At 41.2% G+C, this 13,686-nt stretch overlaps 1 protein-coding gene across 4 annotated transcripts in view; it reads right to left on the bottom strand.

The window, feature by feature from the left end:
- Nucleotides 1-13,686, bottom strand: part of CNTNAP5 (contactin associated protein family member 5) — a 312,663-nt gene that overhangs the window by 33,569 nt on the left and 265,408 nt on the right. For all 4 annotated transcript variants that reach the window (XM_053402908.1, XM_053402895.1, XM_053402900.1 and 1 more), the window contains 3 exons: nucleotides 12,630-12,848; nucleotides 11,167-11,406; nucleotides 7,777-8,001 (listed from right to left, as the gene is read on the bottom strand). In XM_053402908.1, coding sequence (XP_053258883.1) covers nucleotides 7,777-8,001; nucleotides 11,167-11,406; nucleotides 12,630-12,848 — 684 coding nt within the window. The remainder of the gene's footprint in view (nucleotides 1-7,776; nucleotides 8,002-11,166; nucleotides 11,407-12,629; nucleotides 12,849-13,686) is intronic.

The raw sequence follows: 13,686 nt of genomic DNA on the forward strand, positions 1-13,686 counted from the left end.
ATCCTGTGACTTTCAGCGTTGCAATAAACCAAGTCAGCTTGCCTTGGCCAAATTTATACCTTTGGTTCATTATGTTGTACAAAGTTACAATCCCATTTAAACCATCATGATAAATATGATCCTTTTAGCTATCTTAGAACAATTCAGTATGCACTTAGAGGGGAAAACTTGCAGAATTTAATTGTTTCATTTAAATACGAGACAGAAAGAGAAATGCATACACAAGGACTCTTTTGTGTATTCTTGGATTTAGATTTTCTAGTTGATTTGAGTTCTATGCCACATTATGCCTCCAATAAGTGTATGTGTGCAATCTATTTTATTTTAATTTCTGTATAATTTCTGTCTCATAATTGTAATTAAAGCAATCACCAAATTATGGTTCTGGGAGCTTTATTACAGTCATGGGTTGCTTTGTCATCCTGTCTTTGGCTTTGTATATCAGCACACATGCAAGACACGGGATATTGCTTAAGCTATGTCTTGCTGCCAAGTTATTACCAAGCCAATTTCAGAAAATCGCTACCAGCTTATTTTGTAGCTCTACTAATTAAATATGAAACCAAGAAGTGTATTTCAAGATCATCAAAGCAGGGCTGGGCAAGTAGCTGCCTAGGGGCTGATTCTGACCTGCACAGCTTTTTAATCCGACTATGGGGATGTTCTACTCTCTTGCTTCAGCTATATGAAGGTGCTGGCCTGGGGTCTGAAGGCAGGGAAGAGCTGGATGGAGGCTAGTAAGCTGAGGCTGAATCCCGATAAGATTGAAGTGCTGTGGGTGGGCAGCTCCCATGTCTGGGAAGTAAATGTGCAACCTTTACTGGGAGGGGGTGAACAGGTGCATAGTCTGGAAGTACTCATGGATTCCAGCTTATGACCAGGAGTACTTACACCAGTTTAGGTTGATTAGACAGCTAGAACTGTTCCTAAGATTGGAGTGGCCTGGGCTGGGTTGTCCATGCTGTGGTGACCTCCCATCTGGACTACTGCAATATGCTGCATGTGGGGCTGCCCTTGAAGATGGTTTGGAGGCTGCTTGCTCATCTGGTAAGTGGGGCAGCCTGATAGGACCATGCGCCACCTGTCCAGAAAGCACTGCACTGGTTGCCAGTGAGCTACTGGGCCAAATTCAAGGTGCTAGTGTATAGAACCCTAAACAGCTTGTAACCCAACTGCCTAAAAGTGGCTTTCCCAGTATCGACCACCTTGGACCTACAATCAGCAGGTGAGGCCTTGTTGGTGTTGAATTATACCAAATACATGAAAGTCACAATAAAATGCCACTAACAGTGAATACAAAAATATATGGGGAGCTTAGAAGTGAGCAGTAGACCTGATGCATACAGAAAGCAAGATCAGCTTGGATCAAGTCCCTTCAGTGAACTCAGCTGGAGAAACACATGCAGGAAATTTGTTTGTCTCTCTGTTTTGGTCATGTAGAAACTGGGCCTGATAAAGCATAGGAGAGTGAAAGGTGTTACATACCTAAGTTTTAGAGGGCCAAATTACCTGCTGGTCAGGAGTGGAAATACTTTATATGCCATCTCAGCACTCCAGTGCACAACCATCAGATACTTTAGCAGCTTATTAAAAGAGTGACCACACTTTCACATCACATCATCACACATGTGTGAGTGATCATTAAAGAGGAGAAAATAATTAGTGGAGGTGTTGATTGAAGGAGGAAAGATAACATCAGTAAGGTAATTATTAACACTGCACACTCCATATGTGCCATTAAAAATATGCATGGCAAGTATTTTGTGATGATTTATTGTGGACAGGAATACAGAGAGAGAGAATATTTGCTGTGTTAACTCTAGATCATGTCCTGATGGACACAACCAGTTATTACCAGTGCCATTCAGCATGCATTATGTTCCTGGGTGACCACTGAGGTCTCGTACTACAGCATCGTTCCTTTATAGCTTGGATATTTTAAAAAGGTCTGCCTCTTTCTGTGAGAACAGCTGGTTGAAAAATCTGCTCCTTAATTAGCCGCCCATTCCCTGGGGTCTCATGATCTGTAAATTTACTCTTCAGAGAGTGTAGCAGCTACTACTGTGGAATAATGGGACCAATCTTCTGTTTTATTTTTGCAGAACTATACTCAAAGCAAATTAGGATGATAGTTTGTTGTAGTGAGAGTTTTGTTTTGTTTTGTTTTGAAGCTCAGGGCAGATTCAGAAAACCCAATGCACTTTGAGATTATGGATAGGAGAACTGAATTTCTGAATACTTACCTGGGCACATGTATTTCATGCACGTTCATAACCAGCCAAGCCCAAGCCCTCCCTGAAGTTTAGGTTTGGTTTGTCATAGGCTTTGTGCCAGCTCTTGCATTAGCTCTCCCTGCTGCAGTCCTTCCCTTACTCACTCAAACTTAGCACTGGTTATTAAGGATTCTGTAATCTTGGGAAACTTCATTTTCCAAGGATGTTAGTGTCCAAGATGCTGTTCTGAGCATGCTTACAGCACCCTGGGTATGAGGATAACTGGCAATGTAGTTTCCTAGGGCTTCCAGATCCTTCTTAGGAACTTAGGGTATTTGGGGAAAGTATTTTTCCTTAGAGGTACTGGTATATGGAATGTTGTGGCAGCACTGTTCTTGGAAATAATGGGGGCCTCAACACTAACCTTCCTCATTGCAGCCGTGACTCCCAGGGAAATTCAGGAAAAGGGGAAGAAGCAATGTTGGGCTCAGGGACTTTAGAAAAGTTGATGAGGACACATGAGGAACATTGGGAGAGGGTACTTCGATGCCGCTGTGTCTTGTTCTTGATGAGGCCCACTATTTGGAATGTGATTGGATATACAGTACAGTGGTACCTCAGGTTACATACGCTTCAGGTTATAGAATCCGTTAACCCAGAAATATTACCTCAGGTTAAGAACTTTGCTTCAGGATGAGAACAGAAATCATGCTCCGGCAGTGTCGCGGCAGCAGGAGGCCCCATTAGATAAAGTGGTCTTCCGGTTAAGAACAGTTTCAGGTTAAGAACAGACCTCCAGAACGAATTAAGTACTTAACCCAAGGTACCACTGTAATACATTTTATTTATTGGAGGTGTGCAGTGAGAAAGGGAATGGTTTGTTTTAGATGTCACCTGTCACTAGCTAGCAGTAAGTCTATTGTCTTTCTGGAGCAAAAGTCTTTGAGAGCTTGAGAAGAGGGACAATGATAAGTGGTTATGATCACAGATGTCTGGGAGGGTGTGTGTGATACACTATATAAAATTAACTCTAAACCACATGGTTTGGCCACTGGTAAGGCCTAATGCCATTGCTTTGGGTTTTGAGTTTGAGCAGGTGGGGGTCAAATTTGTCACCTCCATTAGAATGCATCATGCTAATCAGCCCTGAATGCTTCCCAAATACCACTTCCCAAATGTTGTAGTTCCAGCTTTAGTCTTTTGGTCTTGTTTGTCAAAATTCTTCTCTGTGTCTCTGTTTATTCTCTTCCTGTGTGTCTGTGTATTCCTTCTATCTCTCTTTTACATTTTAAAGTCTTGTGTTAATACTCTCCATTCAGGTTCATAGTCAAGCTCATTTGTATGAATGAAAGCAGGAATGCTAAACCATGCTTAGTTGATGTGACTGGAAAGAAGAGGAAGAGGAAGAGGAAGAGGAAGAATTAATCTGGAGCACAAGGATATGATTTGTTGTGTATGATATTTAGAAGTAATTCATTACTTTAAAAAAAATAAAAAGAAAAATAATAAGTTTTATTTAAGCTAAGTGCAAGGCTTGCTTGTCATCCTGGATCTGCACACCAAACTTTTACAAATCTCGCCACAAACATGCTTCGGAAACAGCTTTTAATAGTCTCTGAACATGCACAACCAAGATCAATTAATATGGATGAGTTACCCTCCATATGCCTTAATTACTTTAGTTAAGCACACAATCAGGACCACTGCAAAAACTATCAGAGTGGACTCTTCTCTTTACCCACACTTTAAAAGTAACACATTATGTGTCACAAAAATCAGTGTCCTGGCTGGGCTGCCAGGATTCTGTATACAGATTAGTCACAGAACACTAGAATTGCTTTTTCCTTTCTCTCTCTAATCCAAGCAGAGCCTCATGGCTGCTGAGTTTGGTTCTCTTGAGCATCTATTGGCCTTTCACCAGCCTGCAGTGCCCTAAATATATATATATATATATATATATATATATATATATATATATATATATGGGGGCCTCTAGGAATTCAGCTAATGAAGAAGGCACCTTTCAGCTCTTTCCCATCATCTGTACAGCAGCAGATACAGATATCTGCCAAGCAGCATCCTTGACTGAGGCTTGGCCTGCTTCGCCTCCAACTTGCATACTCAGGGATTCAGGCTGCTAGCTACTAAAATTAGAGATGCTCCAAAAGATTTAGGCACACTCTTCTTAGCTTTGGATTTTACACATTTTTCACAGGTTCCCACTTTAATCCTTATAAGTTTTTAATATTAGCAGCAGCAGTTGAACATTGCAATAAATACCAGCTTCCTAATGAGAGTCAGAAAATAAACAGTAATTTCACCATACACTCTGGGCCAGTGCAAGACAGGCATAATGTCCCTGATTATAATCAGGAGCATATTGCAGAAACCATAAGCTTTCTTTTCCCACCTGGGGTGAACATGTGAAAAAGCAGAAACACTTCTCTTGCACCTTTTAATAGTTGTAGATTGACATGCAATTTAGTGTAAATGGTCATGCAACTACCAGTTAGCTCAACTGGTTACAGCATGGTGCTGATAATGCCAAGGTCACATATTCCTTCATTGTACGGGGTTGGTCTCAGGGTCCCTTCCAGCTCTGTGATTCTGTTATACATGCAGCAGCCCTGTTCTCTTTTCATCTGGCCCCTCTGCTCCTGCTATTTCCCTTTTATAGTACCCTAACAATGTTTATGATCATAGTCCTGCAATCACAACAAATCTCAATAATTTTTTGAGTAGACAGGTATATGTTTGCACTGCATGTGTTTTATATTATCTACAATATAAGAATGAGAAATCCTCAATCAGCATTTGAAATCAGAGGTTGTAGCTAACTGAAAACTCCGATTAAGCGGGGACTCTGGTTAGCTGTAAATAATTTTTAATCACTGTTTTGGAGGGTGAAGAAACACATTCTCATGCTCCAGTCACAGCACTGCTCAGAGGGATCCATCCAGATCTCTGGTTGTTTTGCACAGCTAATAACACATGAACAGAACCAGATCATGACTAATATTCAGCAATATTTCCCATGGCCAGTGCAGACCTTCTTCTTTAAGGAGTCTTGGCTTTAGCTAATAAGCAGTTGTCTCAATGAATTGGCCCTCATCCAAAGACTTATTAGCAGCAAGTGTATATGTGTACTACAGTGTGCTCAGAGAACAAATAAGGATATGCATTCCTATCCAAAGATGGATGGGGCTGGGAATGTGATCTTTTAACTTCTCTATTCAATATTTTTAATTGCATTTAAATATAGGTAGTTACGCAACTGGAGCTTTCAGAAAGAGGTGAAATATATTTGAACAAGTAAATAAAATTGTGGAGAACTAATTAAAATGGCAAGAAGGAAAGTGATGCAGCGTACACATTTTAATCTATGCATGTTTGTGTGTGTGTTTATGTGAGTGTGCCAATATTTATTTTAAGATGACTCCCCCCGCCCCACAACATCCTTTTCAAATTAATAGAGATTATTTTCTCATTTGGGGCTTTGGCTATGTTCATTGTAAGTACATTTATTTAAATGCCTCCAGTACTTGCTTAAGTTCAAATTTTCATAGAATTGTAGAATTGTAGAGTTGAAAGGGACCCTGAGGATCCATTGCAATGCCAGAATATGCAGCTGTCCCATACAGGGATCAAACCTGCAATCTTAATGCTATCTATGCAGTATTTTTACGGGATGGGTCACATTTTGGTCATGCTTGCTTCAACAGCACATGAAAATGGGAGTTTCATGTTTGGACTGCAAACACTGCTGACAACGTAATGACGCAGGGTGCTTAGTCTGACAGAGGGACTATAGTTTGCAGGGCTATACTGGGAAATCTCAGCTTTAACCTCCTTCTCCCATTTCTTTTTCTCTCCAAACACTCTGTGCTCACTCTCTCCACTGCTTATTCTCTCATTTCTCTCTCTCTCTCTCTCTCTCTCTCTCTCTCTCTCTCTCTCTCTCTCTCCATCTCTTTCACACACACTCACCATGCCATACTATACTATACAATGCACCAAGACCATTCCATATTATCCCTCAAACAATTCTATAACATGAGAATGGGCTACTGCTGGATGTATATAACATACAGCTTTCACAGGGAAAGAACTTTGGAAGGTTCTTAATTGCCAACCAACAAAAGCTACCTACTTTTAACTATGCACCTCCGTTTACCACTCTGGCAAAGAAACAAGGCATTTTCCAATGAGGGCAAAACATGTTGTTTCCATGGAACATTGCAATCTTCTGAAAACATCCCAAAGGAACTAGTAATACCTTTCATTATCACCTTTACTACTAGTGTATATGCATTACTATTCATAGTCTGCTTTGTGTTATAACAGCAAGCATAAACTGGCAGCATAAGGGAAAGCAGCACATCAGAAGGCTGCTTTAAATTTAAATAACTTCCCTTTCAATGAGACTAAGAGGGGGGAAATGGAGCAAAGTTAGAACTGACAAAGTCATGAGGAAATTACAGACAGCTGGGAAAGAAATGTTGGCAATGCAACCAGCGGTGTAGCTAGCTGCTTGAGCACCCGGGGTGGTGCAAAAGCCCTGCACGTTGCCGTTTTGGGCAGTGCAGAGCCTGCAGGTGCCTGAGCCACCGCGTCACTCCCCAGGAGAGATGTGTGGCTCAGGCACGCTGTAGGCCAGGCCCCGCGGTCACCCTCCTCAGTGATGACAGCCACACACAGCACACACCCCTTCCTATGCCACCGAATGCAACCTACTCCATGATGCATCCTCTAAAAGTGACTCTGAAATAGTTGTGAGTGTGAGAGTGTGCGTTTTAAGACAAGTGGAAGTGCATATCTGCTGGATAAGCTGAATTTTACTGATTCAAAGGACCCAATTACTGATACAAAGTCTTGCCTGACGTTTTGCAGGCTTCACAAATAAAATTCTAGTGAACGTTTACACGGCAAAATTACCCGAAGAGCCCAAAAGGAAGTAATAGGCTGCCATCTCTTCAAACAAAACATTTCCTATTCTAATTAGTTCATTTCACATGTGAGCATTCAGATTTTCTCTCCCTTCTGCTCTACATTGCTCACATGGGGAGGGGGCACCACTGCTACTTAGTTATGATGACAGTTTTTTTCCATTCCATGCTACTTCACAGCCATCATTTAAAATAATAATAAATGAAATGCCCTTTTCAAGGCTGCATATTCTCCCATCTAAAAATGAAAAATTCAAACATGGCAGTGGTGGCTTCTAAGCACTGGAGGGAGGGACCCAAGATCTATGCTAATACTCATGCAAATAGGGCATTTAATTTTAGCCCTTCTTACACATGGGGCTTATCCACATTTAACTTTCCTCCATGTTTTCCAGGCATGACCTTGAAGCTCCATGTCTGAGCATCTTGTGTGGAGCTGAAGAGGTGAAAAGTAAAACTGATCAGTCAAAGAATGAACATTTTTGACAGCAGATGGCAGTAGCCCTACAAACTAAGCACATGTGCATGCACACACACACCATTTCACTACTGTAGCCTTAGAAACTTCTTATGCAGCTGCACTGTCAAGGGACCTTTGGCTTTGCACTCTCACTTACCATTCTTGGAAAGAATAACAGCTAAATAGTCGTGAGAGGAAGCATTGATGTAGAACAGGAGGCTTGGAGCATGTGTTGTCAGGAACGTAAAGGCAATGTTTTCTTTCGATGTCGAAGTATCTGCATATATGGCTGAGGATGTTGTACTTGCATTTTTGGTCACAGGATAAGGCTCCTGGAAAATGTAGGTAATGGAAGTGCCAGCTTCAAAAAGTGCAGAGACATCTAAAAATACAAAGAAAAAGCAAGAGAACATAAGACAAGCCCTGCTGGATCAGACACAAGTTGGTCCAGCCTTCTGATTCCAACAGTAATCAACCAGATAGCTAAGGGGAGCCCATAAGGGGAGCCCATGCAACAGATATTCAAAAGGAAAACATCAGGAAAGAGTCTGACTCAGAATACTAGATCAGAAATCACTGGAAATGTGGAGCATTCAGCCATAAATATCTGCTTGCTGTCTCAAGCTTGTTTGCATGTGTGCGCACACTGTACATTTTTGCTTATCTACAGTAAGACGAGAACACAATATAGGCAATATAGAGCCAACTGCAGGTCAGCTCTGGAGTCGGCCTATAGATGTGTCTTTATGGAAGCTTTCTTCATTTTATAGTTGGTAATTTTTTTTAAACGATTTAATGTATTTCTATTAAAGATTTTCTAGATTTACAAAGGTATGTGCAATGTCTCCCTCAATTTTTCCCCCCATGTAACAGTTTTAAAAACAAATCGGTTTCATTTGTTGCAACATTAGGAAGAAAAGGGGGAAAGAGGTGGAGAGGGGAAGATGAGTGGGGGTGGGGTGGGGTGGGGTGGCAATGTTTTATTTTACTTAATATATGTGGGGTTTTGTGTCAGCGTTGCTTGTGCAGGTTCTCTGCTGTTCACTTGTGTTCCTTTGGTGGTGAGAGAGGTTGGGCTTGGCCTAGGGTGTGGCTGTTCATTTGTGGTTGGCTGTGGTGGTCTTTGTTTTCATGTGTGAGTGGGGTGGGTGGGTGTTTTGGATCAGGTTAGTCATATTGATTTGTATGCTGCTGGTGGATTTTTGTCATTTGGTATTTAAATGTCAAACAAGATGCTTAAAATATGTCTCTCCCTAAGGAAGATACAGTATGACACCAGGCAACTGGGCCAAAATGAAGCATTATAGTGAACATGCAGGGCATCTTCACTGATTTGCTGTTGCATCATGGGCTGCATAGATGGTCAGGGACCAGTCTGGAGTAAAGAATGGGGAGGATGGTGGAGGGCATACATGGATGAGATAGAAGGAGAAGTAGAAGAAGAAGAAGAAGAAGAAGAAGAAGAAGAAGAAGAAGAAGAAGAAGAAGAAGAAGAAAGAGTCAAGTGGACAAGTAGGTTCTTGAACTAGGACAAAATCCCAGATGGCCATGCTTTGGAGTAAAAGCTAATGGGAAGATTACCTCCAATGCATCATTTTTCATATGGCTAAGAATGAGCAGCAAAATTTCAAATAGTTAAAGGGCAGCATGATATATTCACTACCAACAGTGAAAGCAGCAACGTAAGTTATCTTTGTGTGCCTTTTACCATCTGAGTCCCTACCTATCCTGAGTCATGCATTTCAAATTCCAGATTAGCAATATCTAAGGAAAGTTAAGAAAATATGTATTAATGTGAGTAATTCCAATAAATGGTTCTTTGTTGACTTCTGATTACAGGCTTCTTTAAATTTCACTGTACAAATTTCTGCTAACACAAACATGTTGTTTTCATTGTCCCTTCTTCAGGCAGGTCCTGAGTATTTTATTTGATGCACTTCCAGCAATTTTAATCAGCCCAAGCTCCACTGACTTCATTGGGACGCTGCCAGTTTTACAGCAGGTAGGTTCTGTTCCCCTGCCTATTGGCCAGGCATTTGTAATGCAAGAGTAGCGGCTAAAACGGAAATGTTCAAACGGATCCCGGCTGTGATGTTAAGATAGAATAAGATTACGGGGGATTATCAGGACATTCCCCAAAGAGCTTCTCATCTAAAATATGTGTTCTTTTCTCTCCTTTCGTATAGGAAACATCTGTTGAGAAATGGCTAAGAGGCTATTGTCTTCAGTCCCATGAAAACCATTCCATGCCTTTTCCTATCTCATTTTACTCACAATTGCCTGACTGCTGAATATTGATTTCCTAGGCTGCTCCCAAGGTGAATGATAAGATGAATCTCTGACTCACAGAGTTGTCCTGTTTGAGCTTGGCAAATAATTAGAGCTTGATGGAATGTTCTGCCGAAGCTGCAACTTCAATAAAATACGGGATTTTGCACGTCCCAAATAATTCATGTGTGACCCAGGTCTGAAATTCTAGGCTGATTGCAACAGCCTGTGCAGCTTCCTCTAATCCACTTTGGGACTCTGGAATTTAATTATATACTGTTGTCCTGCAACCTACTATGTATCTGAGGAAGGAGGCAAGGAGCAAAACCTCCTCTTTAAATGTCATGGGGCAAGTGTATGCATTTATTTAGATCTAGAACCTCCATACATTCAGCACCACAGTGGCATTCCAAGGACTGCTTACAATCTCATGGTAAAATGCAATTCAATGAACTCAGACCAAAACCTCCACCCCACCCCAAACAAGCAACAATAGTCATATTACAACTTTATAGTATAAGGTAGAGTGTCAGATGACTATCTCAGTATATGAGTACATAGAGATAGGAGCAAATAGCCATGGAGCAGCCATTTTTTTCCCCAACACAGTGTTACTGGGAAGCATGCTATGCCATCATAAAGTTCCCAGTACTATTTGTAAGAAACATTCGACTGCTCATTTCAGCAACATTCTTTTTATGCTAAAATAAAGGCAGTGGGGGAGAGATGGAACAACCACAAGGCCAAACTGTAAGCATTCTTCTGCCTCATATTTGTCACCCACCGGCTGAATGACTATCTTCCTATCCAATTTTTTTTGGGGGGGGTTCCCCACCCCACTCTCTGTGACCCCACAATGCCTAGAAATTCAGATTACCATATCAGCCCTGGTCTTGACCATTCTCAGATTACCTGTTGACATAGTGTTGGACTAAAAATAGCAGTTACGTTCTGGAGCAGGAGACAATTAACACTCCTCCTTTCCCCCCAATATTGGTTCTAAATTCCAAAGACACCTTCTTAAAATGGATGCCTCTGCATTTCGAGCTTCTTGATTCCAAGTGAGTTCTATTTAACTATTCCAAAACTAAAAATTAAATGGGGAAAAACTTAATTATACAAAATTTGCCAAGAGGTTTTAATCAGTGGAAAGTGACATTAAAAAATCAGCATTTCCCCACAGTGCAGTAATAGTTTCCATCCAATTTCTTTGTATAATGAATTCTGATCAACTTTCACTTCATGGGGGGAAATATAAGAACCTGCTACACAGCCATACCTTCTCTGCAGAATGGTCCTTCATATGGAGAGCTGGTGCAGTCACACAGGTAGCCATTTAACTTCTCCACACATTTACCTCCATTTTGGCAAAGGTTACCATAACTGCTGCAATGCCCAGGGCATCCAGGTTTCACACCAGGGGTGACTTTGGCCCTCTCTTCAAGATCAAGTTTCTGCCCATTTAGGTGAAGAGAACGAATACACCCCACAAAGCCCTTCTGTCTGGAAGCAGTTGCTCCTAGTACAAAGGAGACATAAAACACACCATGCTTTTATTTTCAACACCAACCCTTTACCAAAGCAAAGCCCTTATTAAATGTTTTCTTAAAAGGGGCTGTGAGAAGCCAGTTCAAAGACTGTAAAATATGATGTCCAGTGATGCCATATTGATGTGCATGAACACTCAGCCTTATGGAGGGTGAAGGACACATGCAATCTTGGCCTCATATATCTAATGGGCTTCCCTTTCAGCAGTCTGGTGAGAGTCCAAGCTGCAGGGACAGCAAAAGTGGAGACTTGTTAAACCTAACGTGGACAATAGCTTTGGGGGCTGAATATATTTGTTCATGAAATCTTAGAACTGTTTCATACATTCCAAATTAAAAGCAAGTATTCTTGCAAGTCTCTACAGTGTCTGAAAAATGTGATCTGGGAAGCCTAAAACACCTGTAATAAGGATTTTACAGTACTTGCGTTATACCCAGAGCTAATTACAGTCTCCTTTGCATGCTAGATTTTGAGATATTGAAGTGACTTTCTTATGATCTCTGTTTCATTAAGTCGTAACACTGGGTGGTGACTGGCGGGGTGGGGGGTAGTCCAACTCATGTTGCCATCATAAATCAATGTATGCTTTGCTATTTTAAAGCCCTTAGCTTAATCTTTACCATAGGTGATCTAAGGTAGCAGATGAGCAAAGACTTTAGTTGCAGAGTTCTGTATAGCCCTAATAGTCAAGGCAATGTTCATTTTGTAAGCATAGATACATTTCTGTCCAACACTGGAAATGCTTCTATTCCAAGAATTGTGAAAGGCTACTCATTGGTCAAGTGATATCTGTGACTTATCCCATTTCCTATTCTGATAAGAAGCTTAGACAATTGCAAATAATGTTCATCAGAAACAAATCATGGTAGCCAAGGTCATCCATCTAATCTATTTAGAACTATTTGAAAATTATGGATAGACATCGTATCCAACCACTCTGAAAAATCTAAACAGGGAAATGTGCTATTGCGTTGGAAGGACCATCCTGTCCTCAGAGATGTAGTTATGGAAGGGTAAACCAGGCGCTAGCGCAGGGCACAAAATGTAAGGAAACAGTGGTGGGTGCTACTGGGCATTTTGGGGATTAGGAACTTCCTTTTTGATGGTGTGATATGAGTTGGTTAGTTAGTTAGTTTTTTTGCAGGTATAGAAAAGGGAAGAAAGCATCTATAAACATCACTTAACTGTCCCTACCTATAAACAGTTGACTATTGAGCTGCAATCGGAAATGTCCTTCAGCTGGGGCCTCCAGAATCTTCTTTGGAAAGTCATCCACCCGAAGAGACGTTTCCTTGAGATTCCGTTCAGCATGTACATAATGCCACTGGTTGTCATTCAGGGCTGCAGGAGACTGGACGGTGATGCCTACTGGACCATTTCCAACATCTACTGTGAAGGTAATCTCTTTAGGAGCTGGAAATAATAAGGTGAACTATGTGACTTTCTGCTGTGTGAAATAATATGAATCACAGGACCATTAATTGATTTTGGTTGGCTGGTTGGTGGTGGTGGTTTGCAAATAAACAACCACATGATATGGTTCACTTCTACTCTCCATTATAGAATCCTTGCTTATAAATCAGATGACTGGTAAACTATTTGCATTTCATGAATTTTAATGTACTGTGTTGCTGCTCATCTCTCTGTGTTATTAATTAGTGCACATGGTGCACAGTCACTACTGTAGGAACAAATATTGGATGGAAGAATAACCATAAGGGCTATGAGAGGGAGGGGGGAGGGAGGGAGGGGGGTGAAGCCTCACAAAGATTTGGAGGCCCACAATTAAATCTAGCATAGATGCTACTGCTTCCAGATTGTTCTAGGTTTGAAAAAAAAGCAAGATGAAAATCAGGTGATATCATGAATAAGCATAGCTATAGAGTAGGAGCAGAAAGAGTGTGAAGGAGGCTAGTCTTAATGGCCACTCAATCATCATTTAATGTATATTAATGCAATATCAATAAAGATTGAACTACAAATGAAAATTTCCAGGATCAGTTGGTTTTCAGGGGTCCAAATTATTTCCTGAAACTCATTGCAGAGTGCCTACTCTGAGAGCCAGTGTGGTGTAGTGGTTAAGAGCGGTAGACTCGTAATCTGGTGAACCGGGTTCGCGTGTCCGCTCCTCCACATGCAGCTGCTGGGTGACCTTGGGGTAGTCACACTTCTTTGAATTCTCTCAGCCCCACTCACTTCACCGAGTGTTTGTTGTGGGGGAGGAAGGGAAAGGAGAATGTTAGCCGCTTTG

Source organism: Podarcis raffonei, chromosome 1, assembly GCF_027172205.1.
Source record: "Podarcis raffonei isolate rPodRaf1 chromosome 1, rPodRaf1.pri, whole genome shotgun sequence".
In the NCBI taxonomy this organism is placed as follows: Eukaryota; Metazoa; Chordata; class Lepidosauria; order Squamata; family Lacertidae; genus Podarcis; species Podarcis raffonei.